We start from the raw sequence: 20,881 nt of genomic DNA on the forward strand, positions 1-20,881 counted from the left end.
TACTATTTACAGTTCTGATCACTGCGTGATAGGAAAGATGTGATAGCACGAGAGTAGATTCAGAGGAGATTTATGAGGTAGTTGCCAGGTATAGAGAATTTAGCTATCAGGATTTTTTAATTTGATTTATTATTGTCACATGTATTAGCATACAGTAAAAAGTCTTGTTTCTTGCACGCAAGCATACCATTCATAGAGAAGGAAATGAAAGAGTGCAGAATGTAGTGTTACAGTCATCGCTAGGGTTTAGAGAAAGCACCAAATCTATAAGAGATTGAATTAGAGCATTGTTTGAGAGTTTAAAAGAGTTAGAATGAAGTTTTAGAAGCATAGCATGAGAGTAAAAGAATTAGAAGGTATGCTGGGCACAGCTTGCAAGAAGTTCCCTTCGTCCGGCACCATCTTTAAACCTGATAAGCTGTGATTGTTTTCTTTGAAGCAGAGAGACTGAGAGGAGATTTAATTAACGTGTGTAAAATGATGAGGGGGCCCAGATAAAGTAGATAGGAAGAACGTATTTCCCTTAGCAGAGGGAACCTTAGCAATCTATATCGGGGGCACAGGTTTCAAGTAATTTGTAGAAGGTGTTGAGGGAAATTGGGGAGAAATTTCTTCGCACAAAGGGTAGTCGTAATCTGCAACTTGCTGTTGAATGCAGTAGAACCCTCATGCCACTTAAGTACTTACATATTCACTTGAAATGCCATAACCTGCAGGTCTACAGATCAAGATCTGGAAAGTGGAATTAGTCATGGATGTGATGGCCTGAGTGGCCTTCTTGTGTGCCATAAATTTATATGATTCTATGTATTTTATGCTCACAGGAAAGGAGCTCCAACGACTCCTCTGACTAGTGTAGCAGTTACACAGTAAGTACTTTTCTCTACTGCCAATTAATGTTTTATTGTTTTCCAGCAAGATTAATTTAATATGTAATATGACGTGGCCCTTTCTTCCATCCTACCTGCCACTGGAATTTTAGCGGGCGGGTTGCGGAGAATGTGAAACACCATTGACGGTCAGGCAGGAATTTCTAGTTTTTAGACCAGCGCGGCTGGAGAATTCTGCCCAATATGTTCTATGTAAGACACTGTTAACAAAAATGAGTGTGCACAGAATTGGAGGTAAGCTGTTGACAGAAACAGAGAAATAGTTCGGAAGGAATTCTGCCTGCAAACATAGAACCATAGAATCCCTACAATGCAGAAAGAGGCCATTTGGCCCATCAAGTCTGTACTAATTCTTCAAAAGATCATTCCACCCATCCAGGCCCTCCCCTCCCCCCTATCCCTGTAACCCCATGCAATTACCATGGCTAATCCACCTAACCTAAGCATTTTTAGACACTAAGGGGAAATTTAACCTGGCCAATCTACCTAACCTGCATGCATTTGGTTTGTGTGGAAACCATCTGGCCTGTATAAGCTCCTTCTACATCAAAACTCATCCTGCTGGTTGAGGTACTGAAAGTCTGATATCTTGCACTAAAACCATAAATCATATATTGTTCTGCTTAATTACCATCTCTCTTCATTAGCATGTGGTACAGATAGTATTTCAGAAAATACTACACTTTAGGTCCTTCCCTTCAGCTTCCTTTCCAATAATCAGCACAAAGATGCTGGTTTTCTTCTGGATATGTTATTCATTACCCTGTGGGTAACAGCAATTGTTCCCTCTAGCATTGTGTCAAACTGATGTGGGCTCCATGCAGCCAGGAAGCAACATCATGATTCAGTTTAGTCGAGTTTGCAGGGAATTCCATCTGTGAACCAAAATAATCAAATCAGCTAATGCCACAAATTGTTTACTACTTTCTCTTCCTTCTCTCCTTCCTTAACTGGTACTGGATTGTGTGTGATGGCTCCTGTCCCACTATCAGATCATGGTTTCTGACCCTGTTTCTAACAGATCCACCCTCCTCCCAAGTACTTGGTCTCTTGTCCTATTCTGATTGGCAGTCTGGTCTTCTGTAATGCCTCATCCATTAAACTAATCTTTCTCTTATATTTTGAAGCATTGCCTGTTGCTCGTTAAGGCTGACCACTTCAGAGTTGTTGTAGTTAGAATCCGGGCCTCGAATGTCAATTACTCACAACTTCTACATTGTACGGATTCTTTCATCTTTGTGCAATTCTAAATTAGTTTTAAGTTTCTTCGAATAGTTTTTTAAAAAGCTTTAGGAGAATTGGGAGTAAAAGCAACCCACCTTCAATTAGAGAAAATGCTGTAAAATCTCAAACAAGTCTTGACAGCATCTGTGGAGCAAGAACAGAACTAACATTTCAAGTCTGGATGACTCTTCATCAGAGCTCTGGCTGTATTCCGATGAGATTCAGCTTCCAGATGTTTGTTTCAACTGGCCAGTTAGCTCCAGCCCTATAACGTCTGACACTTGTCCACCAATCTGGTGGCCATGGACTGACATTTAATAGCTAATTGACATACCAATAATTCAAGGTTAAAGCTTCAGCTTAAATTTCAGTTTTAGTTTAAGTTGGAAAAAAATGCGCCATTTCTGCTCATCACTGAATTCCTATTTTGACCCAATTACCAAAAGTATATTTAAATACTTGGTGGTCAAGTGCAACACTGCGGGGTGTTTGGTTTCTAAAAGAATATTCCTAATTTTTAAAATATCTCTAAAGTGCATGAAGTAAATTTAATTTTTATTGGTGTTTTTAATCCTGAAATTATGACTCTTTTTTAGCCTTGTATAATTTTCAAATTATTTTTGAATAATCCTTCAAAGTAGGTAAAGTATTTGCCAACTTTACAACTCATAATTTATTATCTCTCTCTGCAGAATTGTTGCCCAGGTTTTAGAAGATAACAAATTACCTGGAGCCATTTGTTCCCTTGCATGTGGTGGTGCTGATGTTGGGTAAGTGAATGAGGAATAACTGCAATGGGCTAATTCAAGCCTGTTAATGTACAAACTCTTGAAATGCCTGGGGTGTGTTTATTCTGCCTAGGGCGGAACGGTTACACAGTGGTTAGCACTGCTGCCTCACCGCGCCAGGGACCCGGGTTCAATTCCCATCCTGGGTCACTGTCTGTGCGGAGTTTGCACGTTCTCCCTGTGTCTGCGTGGGTTCCCTCCGAGTACTCCAGTTTCTCCCACACTCTGAAAGATGTGCTGGTTAGGTGAATTGGCCATGCTAAATTCTCCCTCCGTGTACCCGAACAGACGCTGAAGTGTGGCGACTGGGGAATTTTCCCAATAACTTCATTGCAGTGTGAATGTAAGCCTACTTGTGACACTCATAAATAATTAATCATTGTTCTATTCACCAATGCAGTAATACTTTTAAATACGTTTGCTGCAATTGGTCATGTGTAAGTTTAGTGAAATAATGGAAGAGTGATTGAACTTTTGCAGTAAAATGTCTTCTGTCTTTTTTTGATCTCGAGTGTCTGACTGAACATGCATTGTAAATAAATCACATGGACTGACATGAATGCTTGAATTTCAAGAAAAATCTCATCTGTGATGTAAAATAAAATGTAAAATTTACTGGAAGTTATCCTACTGATCGTAAAATTCCAGTACGTGATGGAAGAGCATGATCCTGAACCCCCTCGGAATACTGTGAATACTATTAAAAATGTTAATTTATTTTTTCATGGGATGTGGGCATGGCTGGCTAAGCCAGCCTTTGTTCGCCATCTCTTATTGACCTTGAGAAGGGGAGCCACCTTGAACTGCTTTAGTGCATGCAAACATCCTGGGGGTTACCATTGACCAGAAACTGAACTAGATTAGCCGTATAAATACTGTGGCTACAAGAGCAGGTCAGATGTTTGGAATCCTGCGGCAAGTAACTTGCCTCCTGATTCTCCAAAGCCTGTCCACCTGGGCACAAGTCAGGAGTGTGATGGAATACTCTCCATTTGCTTCGATGAATGTAGCTCCAACAGCATTCAAAGTTCAAAACCATCTAGGACAAAGCAGCCTGCATAATTGGTACCCCTTGCACAAATGTTCACTCCCTTCACCACTAATGAACAGTGTCAGCAGGGATACACTGCGGCAACCCACCCAGGACTGCTACCAATTAGAAGGACAAGGGCAGCCAATACCTGGAAACACCTGGAAGTTCCCCTCCAAGTCATTCACTATCCTGACCTGAAAATAAATTGCTGTTCTTTCACTGACGCTGGGTCAGAATCCTGGAACTTCTTCCCTAAGACCACTGTGCATGAGCTACATGACATGGACTGCAACAGTTCAAGAAGGCAGCTCACCACCACCTTTTGAAGGGCAACGAGGGATGGCCAATAAATGCTGGTCTAGCTGGCCATGTCCATATCCTGTAAATGATTTTTTAAAAAATGTAGTGTAACATCCACCGTGCTATTAGGAAGCAAGTTCTAGGTATTTGACCCAGTGACAGTGAAGGAATGGCGATATAATTCCTAACTTACCTTGACAAGCTGGTGACGAGACACAACCTTTAAACTGCTGTAGTCTAGCTGGTTTGGGTGCACCCACAGTGCAGTTAGGTTGGCAGTTCCAGGATTTTGATCCAATGACAGTGAATGAATGGTGAGATATATCCTAGTCTGAATGCTACATGACTTGTAAGGTGGTGGTGAGACTCTTTTGTACTAGCAACGTCAATGGCTGGCATTTGTGTGACACAGTAAGAAGTCTCACAACACCAGGTTAAAGTCCAACAGGTTTATTTGGCAGCACGAGCTTTCGGAGCCCCAAGTCCCTTCTTCAGGTGAGTGAGGACTCGTGTTCACAGCATCTCCACATCATTTCTGTGGCACACAGTGTTTCTCACCAATTATCGGCCCAATGCTGAATGTTATCCAGTATTGCTGCAGATGGGAGGTTGCAAGTAGAAGTGAACACGGTGCAATCATTAGTAAACATCTGCCTGTTCAGTGATTTTATTTAAGGCTGAGATTGTTAGATTTTTGATCTCTGGGAATCAATGGATAAGGGGAGCAGGTGGGAAACTGGGGTTGAAGCAGAAGATCAGACATGATCATACTACTGAAGGGTGGTGTAAATTTGAAGGACCTTATGGCTTACTCCTGCTCCTATTAATTATGTTCTAATGCTCTCAAAGAAAGGTAATCAAATAGGCACAGAGCTATTTTAGATCGAATATTGTGTAATAAGGCAGGGTCCATTATTAATTTCACTGTTAAAGATGATCTGGGGGAGAAAGTGAATATAATACAATTGAATTGCATATTAATTCAGAGAGCAACATCTTCAAGTCCCAAACAAGAATCTTAAACTTCAAAACTAATTACAGAGGTATGAGGGGAGACCTAACTAAGGTCGAAAGGTATGGTGATAAATAAACAGTGGGAAATATTTAAAGAAATAATTCACAATTTTTAGCAAATATCCATTTCATCAAAGAAACAAAGTCTCAGCAGAAAAGATCCATCGGTAGCTTAGTAGGGAAGTTAAGGATACCATGAGATTAAAAGAAGAGGTTTCTAATGTTATGAAGAACAGTAGTAAGCTTGAGGATTGAGAGAGTTTGGAAAAACCAACAAAAGAACAATACAGCACAGGAACAGGCCCTTCGGCCCTCCAAGCCCGTGCCGCTCCCTGGTCCAAACTAGACCATTCTTTTGTATCCCTCCATTCCCACTCCATTCATATGGCTATCTAGATAGGTCTTAAACGTTCCCAGTGTGTCCGCCTCCACCACCTTGCCTGGCAGCGCATTCCAGGCCCCCACCACCCTCTGTGTAAAATATGTCCTTCTGATATCTGTGTTAAACCTCCCCCCCTTCACCTTGAACCTATGACTAAGATGACTAAAAGGTTGATGATCCAGGAAAAGAGAGACTGAGAGTTAACTAGCCAACAATATAAAAATCAATAGTAAGAGCTTTTACAAGTAGATAAAAAGTTGGAAAGTGGGCACAGTTAACTTTGGTGTCTCAGGGTGGAATTTTATGGGATTTTTTTCTAAGTGGCGGGTGGGGCATGAAACTAGGAGAGTTCCAGGTCCGTTTTTTGGGCACGTTTTTCGGGCCCAATCTTCTGCAAAGTTTTGGACTATCCTGTTTCTGGCCAGAGAAGCTGCGGGTGGGGCTTAACGGGCCCAGCAGCTTGTAGAGGGAGGTAGTGCGGCTGTGCGGGGCCTCTGATGCTGCACTGCACATTAGCAGCAGCAGGGGTCTGACAGACAGAGTGCTGTCAGGCTCCTGCTACTGCAGGCAGCCTCAAGCAGCTCCCTTCCCTCTCACTGCAATCAAGAGGGCCCGCAGCCTGAGATGCAGCCTCTGCCAACACCCACTGCCATCCAGACCGATCGTTACTACCCCCCCCCCCCCGCCACTGCCCAGATCAATCGATTGCATGTAGAGTGGCAGTGGGCCTTGTCCACTCGCCCAGGTGCCTGATGGGCCATTCCCATTACCCTGCTTTACGCCCAATTTTACAGCATTTTCCCACCGCAAAACGGGTTTAAAACGACGGTAAAATCCTGCCTTCAGAGTCAGAGACCGGAGAAAATATCAAGAAATGAAATAGACATTGAACATATATATTTTGTGCCGGTCTTCACAGAAGATGATACAAATTACAAGCCAGAAATAGTGGTATAAAGGGGATTAAAGTTATTAATATCAGCAATGAAAAAGTAACATAAAGTGTTCCAATGTGCTTGACAGGAGCTGTATGAAGCAAAGTATAACAGCAAGCTGCTAAGAAAATATTAAGGCTGATAGACTGCAAGCTTGATTAAAAAGTAGATTTTAGGGAGCACCTTAAAGGAGGAAAGCGAGGTGGAGAGGTATAGCGCTGGAATTCCAGAGCTTAGGGCCTAGGCATTCCTAAAGGTGCAACAATTAAATTTGGGGAGCTTTAGAAAATTATTTCTCAGGAGATGGGCATTGCTGGCTAAGCCAGTGTTTATTGCCCATCCTTAATTACCCTTGAGAAGGTTGTGGTTAGTTGTCTTTTTGAGCTGTTGCAGTTCATGTCATGTCGATACACCCACACTGCTGTTAGGAAGGGAGTTCCAGGATATTGACCCAGTGACAGTAGAGGAATGGCCGTATAATATCAAGTCAAGATGCTGTGTGGCTTGGAGGGGAGTGTGCAGTGGTGGTGCTAGCATGCATCTCTTGCCCTTGTCCTTCTAGGTGGTAGAGGTTTGGAAGGTGCTGCCTAAGGAGCCTTGATGAGTTCCTGCACTGCATCTTGTAGGTGGTACACACTAATGCCAATGTTGGGTTGGTGGTGGAAAGAAGGAACGTTTGTAGATGAGGTGCCAATCATGAGGGCTGCTTTGTCCAGGATGGTATTACGCTTAGTGTTGTTGGAGCTGCACTCATCCAGGCAAGGGAAGAGTATGTCATCACACTCCTGATTTATGCCTTGTAGATGGTGGATAGGCTTTGGGGAGTGAGGAGGTGAGTTACTCATCACAGGATTCCAAGCTTCTCTTAGCCACAGTATTTATATGAACAGTCCAGTTCATTTTCTGGTCAATGGTAACTCCCAGGATGTTAATAATGGGGTATTCAGTGATGGTAATGTCATTGAAAGACAAGGAGTTATGGTTAGATTGTCGCTTGTCGGAGATGGTCGTTGCCTGGCACTTCTGTGGCATGAACGCTACTTGTCAACCCGAGCCTGGATATTGTCCAGGTCTTGCTGCATTTGGACATGGACTGCTTCAGTATCTCAGGGGTCGTAAATGATACATTGTAATCAAGATGCTGTGTAGTGCATGCTCTTTTAGGTGAGCTCACAATGCTCCGACCCTTGTTAAGTCTAGCCTGAATTTCGTTGGTAGACTCTGCATCCTTCGTGATAAATGACTTAAAACCGTGAGAAGTTATCAACCTGTTCAAACTGAACTCTATTAATCAGAATCTTGTAGGTCTTTCCACCTTTCCCCATCACCTTTATCTTGTCAACATTGATAAGGAGGCTGTATTTCCAGTTTAGCTGATCAAGACAATCCACCAATCCGGTATCTTCTCTGTTGAGCTCGCAAGCAGAATAATGTAATTAGCATATTGAAGATTTGAAACTCGCCACCCACCAATCGGGATCCCACCTGTGTATCAATGCCGCATGTGTGTGTGTATATATATTTTTTAATCCTCACATTGCCTTTGGTTTTTTTTGCTATTCACCTTAAATCAGTATTTGCTTTTGAGTTTTGCCAGTGGGAACAGCTTCTACCTGTTTACCTTGTCTAGAGTTCGCATGATTTTGAACACCTTCTCAAATCTCTCAACCTTATTTTCTCCTAATCATAGAATCATAGAAATCTTACAGAGCAGAAGGAGGCCATTCGGCCCATCAAGTCCGACAACAATCCCACCCAGGCCCTATCCCTGTAATCCCACATATTTACCCAACTAATCCCTCTAGCCTACGCATCCCGGGACACGAAGGCACAATTTACCATGGCCAATGCACCTAACCGGCACATCTTTGGACTGTGGGAGGAAACCGGAGCACCCGAAGGAAACCCGTGCAAACTCCACACGGACAGTGACCCAAGCCGAGAATTGAACCCAAATCCCTGGAGCTGTGAGACAGCAGTGCTAACCACTGTGCCACAATCCACAACAATTCTATTTCATGTCATTCAGCCAACTCTGTATCCATGTTGTCAGTGGCCCATGTTCTTATCAGCTAAAGAAGGGTGTTAAGTGCTGGTCAGCAGATTTCTTTGCCCATTTTTGATATGGTGCTCTGAGACTTCATAGGGTCCAGAGTCAGTGTTGAAGACTCCCGGGGTCACCGCCTCCAGCTATATAGCACTCTACTGCCACTGCTAGTGGTTCTGACCTGCTAATGGGGTGGGGATAGTGATGAACGAGTCTGGGATATTGGCTGGAAGTTATGATTCTGTGAGTATGATTGTGTTAGGCTGTTGCTTGATCTTTGAGATTGCTGTCCCAGTTTTGGCATAAGGTGGATTTTGAGTGGTGTTGGACGGGGCTGGGAGTACCATCAGTGTTTCTGGCACCTAGCTCAATGCCAGGGTGGCTTGGTTTTGTTTTTGTACTGGTTTGTTACAAATGACCCCATCGCACTCTCACTGACCTCTGTTCTCGGTTGTTCATTGAATGTAGGCCTCTAGTGAGTGCGTTACTGGCAACAGTTGCTTCCAATGACGCTGACAGGCAACGGAAAGCTGTCAGTTTCTGACCAGCAGCTCTTCGCCACGATTTCTAACCCCCAGGATTCTAAATCCCAGGAAGGACTGATGCCAACCAGTCAAGTTCCCGAATGAATACTTAATTCTAGCAGGTGGTCTCCTCTTTCACACCCCACCCCCTCCCCCGCCCCCATACAGGGCAACACAGGGACCCTGCCAGTTCTCAAGCTGTTGGTATTTCAGTTACTGTGACTTTGAAGAAAAGTGAGTTTTCTTCAATAATTGATTGAAGTTGCCTGGCGCCAGCTGGACAAACTTCTCTGAATATACTTGAATGCTCTAGAAGATAATTAACATTCTAAAGCTGTTTTTGAATTGTTTTCAGTGCTGCAATGAGCAAAGATGAACGAATAAACCTCTTGTCTTTTACTGGGAGCACAAATGTAGGAAAACAAGTATCGTTAGTGGTTCAAGAGCGATTTGGTAAGTGGCTGTGGGAGACGAAGCAGTGAAACTTGTATGTTTTCTGAACGAAGGTAGCAATGTTAAAAAGAAATTGTTTAGCTCTAAGTACATGACTAACAGCGTTGTGAAAATGAATTAGTCTTTTGTTCTCTCTCCTCCTCTAGGGCGAATGCTTCTGGAGCTTGGCGGCAACAATGCTATCATTGGTAATGTTTAAATTTCCTTTATTCATTCATGGGATGTGAGTGTTGCTGGCTGGGCCAGTTTTTAATTTCCATTCCTAAATGTCCGTGAATTCATAGAATCATAGAAACCCTACAGTGCAGAAAGAGGCCATTGGGCCCATCGAGTCTGCACCGACCCACAATCCCACCCAGGCCCTACCCCCATATCCCTACATATTTACCCGCTAGTCCCTCTAACCTACGTATCTCAGGACACTAAGGGACGATTTTAGCTTGGCCAATCAACCTAACCCACACATCTTTAGACTGTGGGAGGAAACCGGAGCACCCGGAGGAAACCCACGCAATCGAACCCAGGTCCCTGATTCAGAGGGAATTTAAGAGTCAACCACATTGTTGCGGATTAGAAGTCACAAGGACTCTTCTAAAGGACATTAGTGAACCAGGTGGACTCTTATGGCCATCAATGATGGTTTCATTGTCATCATTAGACTTTTTCATTCCAGATTTTTTAAAAATTGAATTCAAATGTAACCATCTGCCACAGTGGAAATTGAACCAGGTCGTCGGAACATTACACTGAGTCTCTGGGTTATGAGTCCAGTGACAATACCACTATGCCACCTTTAATCAAGTGTAATCTTTGTACCCAAAGCAAAGAGACAAACACACACACACAGGTCGAGGAAAGTCATTCAGTAGCATGTTCTCCCTCGCTTGAAGTAAAATTAGGAATTCAAACAAAAATACACCAACAAACACACAGGCTGTGGACTGGAGTTTGAGACACAATAATGACAGTTAATGAAATATAAGTTTGTGCAAAACCCTTGGCGTATTATTTTAACCCTGAACAGTTATGAATAATAGCATAGTCAAATCTTGAACACACCAACTAGTCTTGTGACAGTCCAGAGTGAAACATTGCTAAAAAGGCACTGTTTCTAAATCAAAAATGTATTGGATGCAATCCTGAAAGGTCATCTTCCTTTATTGATGTTTCAGCGTTATGATCCATAAACAGGGTCTCACTGCAAGCCTGCAACTTGGAAGAACAAGAGAGTCAAAGGGTGGGCAGAATAGTGTTATTGAGACCACAATCCAATCAGCCGTGATCTTACTGAATGACAGAGCAGCTCGAGGGGACGAATGGCATCCTCCTAATTAGTAGATACTTGAACATATGTTTGTGCAGGGTGAAATTCAGTGTTTGAGGCAGCGGTATTGGCTGTTGGCCAAAGTTACTGGCAGGAGCCTCGCATTGCTACGTTTGGATGAGGCGTGCTGTATGGGTACGGTGTGCTGTATGGGTAAGGCCTGCTGTAATAAGTGCCCTTCAGGCAGTTATGCGGACACCGTTGTGCCTTTCCTGGTGTTAGGGATCCTGGCGATGGAAATTTCCCGACACGACTTGGAGTGATAGCAGCTGCCAGCAATGCCCCATGAGGGACCTGAGGCTGAAGATGAGCGAGGATTGGGTGGAGGCTGCAGAAGATGTGGGGTGGGGGGGGGGGGGGGGGAGGGCGTTGAAGCTTGGGCTATTAGTTGGCTTTTGGGGAACTCCCCTTCCTGATGCCAGCTCCCTTGACTGGGCTCAGAGTGTCTTTGAATGGGAAACTCCGAACCCCCACCCCTGGCTTCCTGCATAACGACTCCCCCACCCGCTGATGGTTGAATACCAGCTGCAGCAGGGTGAGACACTTAAGTGGGCATTAATTGCCTGCTTGTTAGCATCTAGGCAGGTCGCCCATGGGCTTTGCCATCCCAGAGTTAAATGGGCTGAAGAGGGAAACCTGGCTCCCTCCAACCTGATTAAATACCCTCCGATCCAACAGGCAGCACGGTGTACAGTGGTTAGCACTGCCGTCTCAGTGCCAGGGACCTGGGTTCGATTGCGGTCTTGGGTGACTGTCTGTGTATTGGGCAGCACAGTGGTTAGCGCTGCTGCCTCACAGCTCCAGGGAACCGGGTTCAATTCCCGGCCTCGGGTGATTGTCTGTGTGGAGTTTGCACATTTTCCCTGTGTCTGTGTGTGTTTCCTTCGGGTGCTCCAGTCTCCTCCCAGTCCAAAGATAGGGTTAGGTTGATTGGCCATGCTGAATTTGCTCTTAGTGCCAGGGAGATTAGCAAGGTAAATATGTGGGGTTAGGACCTGGGTGGGATTGTTGTCAGTGCAGGTTTGATGGGCTGAATGGCCTCCTTCTGCACTGTAGGGATTCTATGATCTCGAAACTTGTTGCCCAGAGGGACATTACATTTTGCTCGAGATGTTCCCCAATACAGATCTAATTCCATTTTGGGCTCATTGTTGAGGATTAACAGCAATAAATTATTTTGTCGAATATTCCCAGTAATATGTGCTGTAGTAAGCTATGACAAAGCAATCACAAACATTTCAGCTACGCCCTTCAATATTTGGCTGACAGACACTGGGCCAACAAATAACTTGAGAATTAAATGTGATTCCTCATGACTTTCATTGAAAGGGATGGAATTGAGGATGAACCAATCCATCAAAAAGTAGAACGGACTTTCTTCTGCTAGACATTGTTCTCTTTAAAATAAATCTAGAGATATCAGTGTCGGTGTGTCAACAAATTATGTGGAAGTTAATTGTGATACCTATTCGTGGGTGAAGTGAGTTAACCAACACGGGGGTTAGTGGGTGAAGTGGGTTAACCTACACGGGAGTTAGCGGGTGAAGTGGGTTAACCTACACGGGAGTTAGTGGGTGAAGTGAGTTAACCAACACGGGGGTTAGTGGGTGAAGTGGGTTAACCTACACGGGAGTTAGTGGGTGAAGTGGGTTAACCAACACGGGGGTTAGTGGGTGAAGTGGGTTAACCTACACGGGAGTTAGCGGGTGAAGTGGGTTAACCTACACGGGAGTTAGTGGGTGAAGTGGGTTAACCTACACGGGAGTTAGTGGGTGAAGTGGGTTAACCTACACGGGGGTTAGTGGGTGAAGTGGGTTAACCTACACGGGAGTTAGTGGGTGAAGTGGGTTAACCTACACGGGGGTTAGTGGGTGAAGTGGGTTAACCTACACGGGAGTTGCGCGTTTCACAGTTTAACTTGTCTCTCACTCTTGATGTTGCCGTGAGTGGAGAATTAATTTAACTTTTTTTGTAAAATGGCATGAATCAATCTCCAAATATAAACCTGGACTTGGCTTAATGTTCAGCATAAACTTTTAAAAAATACATAACATATTAACCAGCACAGAAAGGTTAGTGGTTGCATTCATTGTAGAGCTGACATGTCTGAATCACTGGTGAAGAATAATTTACTGACATTTATATATTCAAAGGTTGTGGGCTTTGTTGGCTAGGTCAGCATTTATTTCCCATCCCAAATTGCCCTTGAGAAGGTGATGGTGAGCCGTCTTGAATCGCTGTAGTCCATGTGCTGTTAGGGAGGGAGTTCCAGGATTTTGCTTCAGCGACAGTGAAGCAACAGTGACATGTTTTCAAGTCCGGAATGTGAGTGACTTGGAGGGGAACTTGCAGGAGGTGGTGTTCCCATCATTCTGCTGCTCCTGATCTTCTAAATGGTAGCGGCCATGGGTTTGGAAGGTGCTGTCTAAGAAGCCATGGTGAGTTCCTGCAGGTGGTACACACTGCTGCCGTTATTTTCAGTGGTGGAGGAATTGAATGTTTGTGAAAAGGGTGCCAATCAAGCGGGCTGCTTTGTCTTGGATGGTGTCAAGCTTCTTAAGTATTGTTGGAGCTGCACTTATCCAGGCAAGTGGGGAGTAGAGTTCTACAGCACAGAAAGAGACATTTTGGCCCATTGTGTGTGCACCAGCCATCAAATAACTATCTATTCTAATTCCATTTTCCAGCACTTCGTCCGTAGTCTGTATGCTATGGTGTTTCAAGTACTCATCTAAATGCTTATTAAATGTTGTGAGGGTCCCCACCTCTTCCACCCTTTCAGGCAGTGAGTTCCATATTCCCACCATCCTCTGGGTGAAAAGGTTTTTCCTCAAATCTCTCTAAATCTCTTGTCCCTTAAATCTGTGCCCCATAGCTATTGACCCTTTTACTAAGGAGAAAACTTCCTTCTCATCCACCCTACTCTATCTATGTCCTTCATAATTTTGTACACCTTGATGATGTCCTACCCCAGCCTTCGCTTTTATATGGAGAACAACCCCAGCCTAACCAGCCTCTCTTCATAGCTGGAATTCTCCAGCCCAGGCAACATCCTGGTGAATCTCCTCTGCATCCGCTTTAGTGCAATCACATCTTTCCTATAGTGTAGCGACCAAAACAGCACACAGTACTCTAACTGTGCCTAACCAGTGTTTCATACAGTTCCATCAGAATCTCCCTGCTCTTATATTCTATGCCTTTAGCTGAAAAAGGCAAGTATCCAATATGCCTTCATAACCATCTTATCTACTTGTCCTGCTCCCCTCAGGAAACGATGGACATGCGCCCCAAAGTCCCTCTCATCCTCTATATTTTCTATTGCCCTTCCCTTCACTGTATTCCCTTGCCTTGTTAGTCTTCCCAAAATGAATCACCTCATGCCATCACACTCTTGCCTTATAGATTGTGGACAGGCTTTAAGGAGTCAGGAGGTGAGTTACACACTGCAGGATTCCTAGTCTCTGACCTGCTCTTACAGCCGCGGTATTTATATGACTAGTCCAATTGAGTTTCTGGTCAGTGGTTAACCCAGGATGTTGGTATTGGGAGATTGAGCAATGGTAATGCCAGTGAATGTCAAGGGGCTATGGTTAGATTCTCTCTTGTTAGAGATGGTCATTGCCTGGCACTTGTGTAGCCCAAGTGTTACAAATGTTATTTAGAATCATAGAATTTTATAGTGCAGAAGGAGGCCATTCAGCCCATTGTGTCTGCTCCGGTTCCCTAAAGAGCTACCAGCTAGTTTCTAGCCCTATCTCCTGAACCCTCTGCATTCATCATATTCAAATATGTATCCAGCTCTCTTTTGAACCTCCTCTGGACTCTGCCTCCACCACTCTCCCAGGCAACACATTCCAAATCCCAACAATTCTCTGAGTAAAGAAGTTTCTCCTCAACTCACTTCTAGCTCTCTTGCTGACCATCTTGAAATTGCTACTGGCATACCACCTAGTGAAAATAGAATATCCTTCTTTACCCGGTCAAAATTATTCACGCTTGTCACTTGTCTCCTCAAGCCTGGATATTGTCCAGGTCTTGCTGCATTTGGACATGGACTGATGTACTACTGTTTCAAGTGCTTCTGGTTATGTAAACACTGAGTATGAGATTCTATGGGCCTGCCAGTACCACTCTTTCCAGTGTTTCAAGGTTCAGTGCAAGTACACTTCATTTGCATGAGGCCTGGTAAAATCATATAATAGTTACAGCAGAGGAGGAGGCTATTCAGCCCATTGTCTCTATGCCAGCTCTATGCGTTTAAGAAATTTGTGATATTTTTCCTTCCTTAGTCTTCACTTGCTTAAGTGACTGTTAATTTTAAACTAGCCCGTATTAATTGGAATTATCTTTACACCATTTTTGAACAAGGGTACAATTTACCATCCCCCTGGCATCTCCCCAGTATCAAAGGAGGATTGGAAAAATATAGCCAGTGTCTCCACAATTTCCTCTTTTACTTCCCTCAGTATCCTTGGATGCATCCCATCTGGTTCTAGTGAATTCTCAACATTTTAGCCTTTCTCCTTTATCAGTTGGTAGCTATTCCAGTTTCTCAACACCTCTTTCACTGTGATTTTGGCATCATCATCTTCTTTGGTCAAGACTAATGCACAATAGTCATTTAATACCTCACCATGTTGTCTGCCTCCTTTCATATATACCCTTTTTTGATTGCTAATTGCCCCCACCCTCCATTTACTGCTCTTTTACGATTTTTCTGCCTCTGGAAGACTTTTGAGTTCCCTCTTACGTTAGTTGTCAGTCTCTTCTCATTCTCTTCTTTCTTCTCTTATTTCCTTTTTCACTATCCCTCTGAGCTTTTTACAGCCAGCCTGGTTTTCACTTACATTTATCAACATCACATCTGTCAAATGCTCTCCTTTCTTGTTTCATTTTTTTTTGTCATCCAGGGAGCTCTGGCTTTGATTGCTTGATCTTTTCCCCCCAGTGTATCTCAACAGTACCTGAACCATCTCCTGTTAAAGTTAGCCCATTCTCCCATTGCAGTTTTGCTTGCCAATTTTTGATTCCACATTTCCCGAAACAGTTTTGTTCTCAGCCCACTGGAATTGGGCCCCCTCAAGCGAATTAATTTTTACTCTAGATTGTTTCTTGTCTATCTAAACCTTCTGATACTGTGATTGCTGTTCACCAAATGTTTCCCGACTGAATCCACTTGATCCACCTCATTTCCCAGCACCATATCCAGCAATGCCTTCTTCCTCATTGGTATGTGAGCATATTGGTCAAGAAAATTCTCCGGAACGTTATCTAAGGAGCCTTTCCCCTCTCTGCCCTTTACACTGAGATATGTGTTAACGGAGATGATTCCCCCACTCACTCTATCCTATAGTTTTTGCATCTTTCTACAATTTCCCTGCAAATTTTCTCTACGTCTGTCCCATTAGTTAATGGCCTTTAGGATTCACCAAGTAGCATAACATTTGTCTCAGGTTTATTGTTTCTTAACTCTAAAAAATAGATTCTGTCCATGACATCTCTAGGGTATCTCCTCTCTCCAACTGAGTAATCTTCTCCTCCTTTCTTTTCTTCCCTATCTTTCCTGAACACCTTGTGCCCAGGGAATATTTAGTATTTATTCTGTCTCCTTTCTAAGCCAGGTCTCCATTATTGCTGCAAAATCACATTCATGTGTATTTATTTGGGACTGCAACTCACCAACCTTATTCACGGTGCTTTGTCTGTTCGCATACATGCATTGTAAACCTAATTTAGACCTTATTGCATTTTCTTGATCTCGGAAACCTATTTTCCCTCCTGTGCTCCCTGGGACACACTTGACTTCAGCCATGACTGTCGGTTCCCCCTTGCAAAGCAACGTGGAAACTTGTCATGGAAACCATAGAATCATCGAAATCCTTCAGTGCAGAAGGAGGCCATTTGGCCCATCAAGTCTGCACGACAAGAATCCCACCCCAGGCCCTTTCCCCACAACCCCACACATTTACCCCGCGAATCCCCCTAATCTACACATCTCGGGACCCTATGGGCAATTTAGCATGGTCAGTCAACCTAATCCGCACATCTTTGGAGTGTGGGAGGAAACCGGAGCACCCGGAGGAAACCCACACAGGGAGAATGTGCAAACTCTGCGCAGACAGTGACCCAAGCCAGGAATCGAACTGAGGTCTGTAGAGCCGTGAGGCAGCAGTGTTAACCACGGTGCCACATCTAACTCTGTGGATAACTCAGAGACCTGAGATCGTGAGAATCCATCAGTTCCTTGAGGGATCCAGCAGTTCCTGCTGAAGTTATGGTGGGAGACTAGCAGAAGGAATCTTGTGTAGAATTTCAGGACAATTGTTGCTGCTTTGACTGATGGATTCATAACTTCCATATTTAAATGAAATTTCAAAAGAGTACAGGTGCCATCTTCTGGTGATCATCAAGTATTGCAAGACTGCAGACCTGATATTACTGGGCTTGAATCTTATGGTCTTGTTTATTTTGTGGTAGCTAAAGTTGAATTCCCAACTCAGTCGCAAGACCAATCGGGTATTTCTTGTTTTAAAAATATTGTTGGCTTCCCACTATGTGTTGAAACGTAATGCATGAAATTTATTCTGTTTTTTATTCTTTCATTGGATGTGGACATTGCAAGCAAAGCCAGCATTTGTTGCCATAATGTCCATAATACTGCTTTCATATTTTCATTTTTCCCACAATATGAATGGACTGTTCAATGCAGAGCTGTTGGACGCAGTATGGTAGCACAGTGGTTAGCACTGCTGCCTCACAGCGCCAGGGACCCAGGTTCGGATTCCCGGCTTGGGTCACTGTCTGTGTGGAGTTTGCACATTCTCCCCGTGTCTGCGTGGGTTTCCTCTGGGTTCTTCGGTTTCCTCCCACAGTCCCAAAGATGTGCAGGTTAGGTGGATTGGCCATGATAAATTGCCCTTTAGTGTTGGGGGACTGGCTAGGGTAAATACATGGGGTTATGGGGATAGAGTCTGGGTGGCATTGTGGTCGGTGCAGACTCGGTGGGCCAAATGGCCTCCTGCGCTGAAGGGATTCTATGCTAAAGTATCACTTAAAAGGTTGTAGGGTCTTTCTCAGTTGTGGAATCGGTGATGTCTAACTTTCCCATCTTCTTGTATAATTTTTTTAATACCCTGTATTGTTAAATTAAGTACACCAGGTTTTTTTTTGGAAAGCATCTTGCTTCATCCCCAGACGAAAAACTGAAGACCAACCGTGGTATTGACTATTTGAGGAGCACCGATAATCCAGGAATGTGAATGAAATTCCCGTACTGGCTGAGGTTATCCATGAAGGTCTTCTCAACCTTATCCCTCGCCTGGGGTGTGGGGTTCCTCGGGTTAAATCACCACCAGTCAGCTCTCCCTCTCAAAGGAGAGAGCAGCCTATGGTCATCAGGACTATGACGACTTTAATTTTTATGTAATTGACCAATGATTGTGAAATGGTCACTCGATGTATCTGTAGGAAATCAAATATGATGTCAATTTTTGAAACATAAATAAGTACATGAAAAATAAATTAAATTAAAAATTACCATATAACCTCTGTGTAACTCCTTGGAAGTGCTGAAATGAAAATGGCATTGTGTAGTTATTAAATTGCCATGTCCTCAAATTGTCATTTCCTCTAAGAACAGAACCAGATTACGGCTGAAGATGCAATTTAAAAAATTTAATTAGGTTTCTGTAAAGGTCTGGAAAGGCTGATCGTCTTCTGTAGTGTTAGCTGGAAACATCAGGTGGAAAACCTTTGCTGATGTATATCAATAATCTGTGGGTTGTGAGCAGATCTTGAAATGAGTTTGTTCTCTGACTGAACCTCGTTGTGGAATTTGACTGGTGCTGTCTTATTCCTGGCAGTGTTCGATGATGCTGATTTAAACATGGTGGTTCCAGCAGTTCTGTTTGCTGCTGTGGGGACTGCGGGGCAGAGGTGCACCACAACTCGACGTCTGGTGAGTTAGTACCCTGGTCTGTACAATCCCTTTCCAAATAAATATTCGGTAGACTAAACCACCAACAATTTTTAAAGCAGGCTTACTCATTTAAACAAAAATACCCTACAGCATGCAGTTTTAAAAAATCAAATAGTTACCAAAACTTGAAGCAATAACTTCTCTCTTTTTTTTTGTCTTTTTTTCCAGTTTTTGCATGAAAGTATTCATGATGCTGTGGTGGAAAAACTCGTGAAAGCTTACAAACAAGTTCGCGTTGGAGATCCATTGGACTGTAAGTTTTGGATCGTTTTTTATTTTAGATTGAAAAATGTCAATGAATTACGTGACTTATTTCATTTATCACTGCGGACTGCCTCTGTTTTAAGCTGTTCAGAAAGGTCATTGAGCAGGGAGATTTGAGGTAGTTTGATTAAAGGTTCAGTGCGATTGGGGCCATCAAGGAATTCCGAACTGGAATGTAGTTGAAGTAGGCAAGACCAATAGCAGCCCAATTTAAAACTTGAAGTGAGGGGTGGGATCGGGCCTAGTGAGCCAAGAAACCTCAAACCAGGTGCTGAAGCAAACAGGGGTGTCACTACTGTCACCATTAAAATATTTAACACAAAGCGCAAATGAGACTGGAAGAAGGGATTAGCTTGTCCACTTTTCACAATTAAGCAGTTAGAAGGCATGTCATATCCTTTACCTGTCAGTGATCAAAGCCACAATTCATGATTAATATTTGGAATTCTTCAGTTTTCTTTCGTCATGCCTATTTCTGATTGGAGTCATAGAGGTTTACAGGATGGAAACAGGCCCTTCGGCCCAACTTGTCCATGCCGCCTTTATTCCCACTTAATTATTCCCACTGATAATGATGATTTTGAATCCAACTACAAAGATCGGGGGTGGGATTCTCCGGCTGTGCTCGCCCCAAAACTGGAGAATCCCACCCGAGGTCAATCCCCCCCCTGATGGGGGGAACAGGAGAATTCCCCCTGACTTTTCGTCTGCAGCAGAATTGTAGATTGCTGCTGATTTAATGAGTCAACTCTTGATGGTTGAAACACAATTGTTCAAACACCATATTGCAGATCTTAGACTGTTCTGTGCTAGTACAGTAAATATTATTGTTTTTATTTCAGCCAATACTTTATATGGCCCTCTCCATACTAAGCAGGCAGTGGATATGTACAAGAATGCTGTGGAACAGGCCAAACAGCAAGGCGGCACTGTGGCTTGTGGGGGAAAGGTAAGAGCTCTGCTACAAACAACAGGATGCAACGAGGGATAAGGGAACTGAGAGTCTGAAGGATTTAGCTCTGTAGGATGTTGCCGAGGTAGAGCGGTGTGAGACAATAGGGCAAATGTTACTGTCCCACCTGCCACGGGAATTGGAGCGGGCGAGGAGTGGACCATGGAAAGATCCGTTGACCTTGGGTGGGATTCTCCGGTTTCGGGGAGAGCACGGGCAAAAAAATCCCACCCAATGAGTGGGGTTCTCTAATCTTCCCGTCCTGCTGCTCAGCCAAAACCCCATTCACTGCAACGGCACCGGAGAATCCCAGTTGCGAACAAGGTCAGAGATTTTCGGCGAATGAAGGACTTTAGAGATGAGGGTTTTAAGATTAACTGTGTTGGGAATGGAGTTAATTTACAAGTGGAGCTTAGTGTGTGACCGAATGTGACAGCTGTGATTACGGACTGTGTACTGAGGAAAAAAGTTATTGGATAATGAGTTGGGATGTGACAGTAACATTTCAGCAGCCAAGGAACTAAGGCAAGGGTGACAACTGACTATTACAGAAGTGGGAATAAGCAGTCTTGTATTGGACGAGGAACTTGTAGTGGACGGGGAGAACAATGTCTTCAGGACTTGCTGATGTTCTGCTGAGGAAGGACTAACTGATGTCAAATATGAAGGCTGACAACATTGAGGTGTCAGAGGGACTTTCCAATCACTTTTGGTTTGATAGCACACTGATCACTCAGTTAATGGCCATCTCTTAGTTACAAGGCTGGAGCAGC

At 43.7% G+C, this 20,881-nt stretch overlaps 1 protein-coding gene across 1 annotated transcript in view; it reads left to right on the forward strand.

Annotated features, from left to right (window-relative positions):
* The window catches only part of aldh7a1 (aldehyde dehydrogenase 7 family, member A1), a 47,466-nt gene that overhangs the window by 16,876 nt on the left and 9,709 nt on the right, over positions 1-20,881 (forward strand). The window contains exons 7-13 of the mRNA XM_078214571.1: positions 825-869; positions 2,807-2,884; positions 9,493-9,590; positions 9,737-9,778; positions 18,777-18,871; positions 19,061-19,145; positions 19,999-20,105. Coding sequence (XP_078070697.1) covers positions 825-869; positions 2,807-2,884; positions 9,493-9,590; positions 9,737-9,778; positions 18,777-18,871; positions 19,061-19,145; positions 19,999-20,105 — 550 coding nt within the window. The remainder of the gene's footprint in view (positions 1-824; positions 870-2,806; positions 2,885-9,492; positions 9,591-9,736; positions 9,779-18,776; positions 18,872-19,060; positions 19,146-19,998; positions 20,106-20,881) is intronic.

The sequence above is a fragment of the Mustelus asterias genome, chromosome 6 (genome assembly GCF_964213995.1).
Source record: "Mustelus asterias chromosome 6, sMusAst1.hap1.1, whole genome shotgun sequence".
In the NCBI taxonomy this organism is placed as follows: Eukaryota; Metazoa; Chordata; class Chondrichthyes; order Carcharhiniformes; family Triakidae; genus Mustelus; species Mustelus asterias.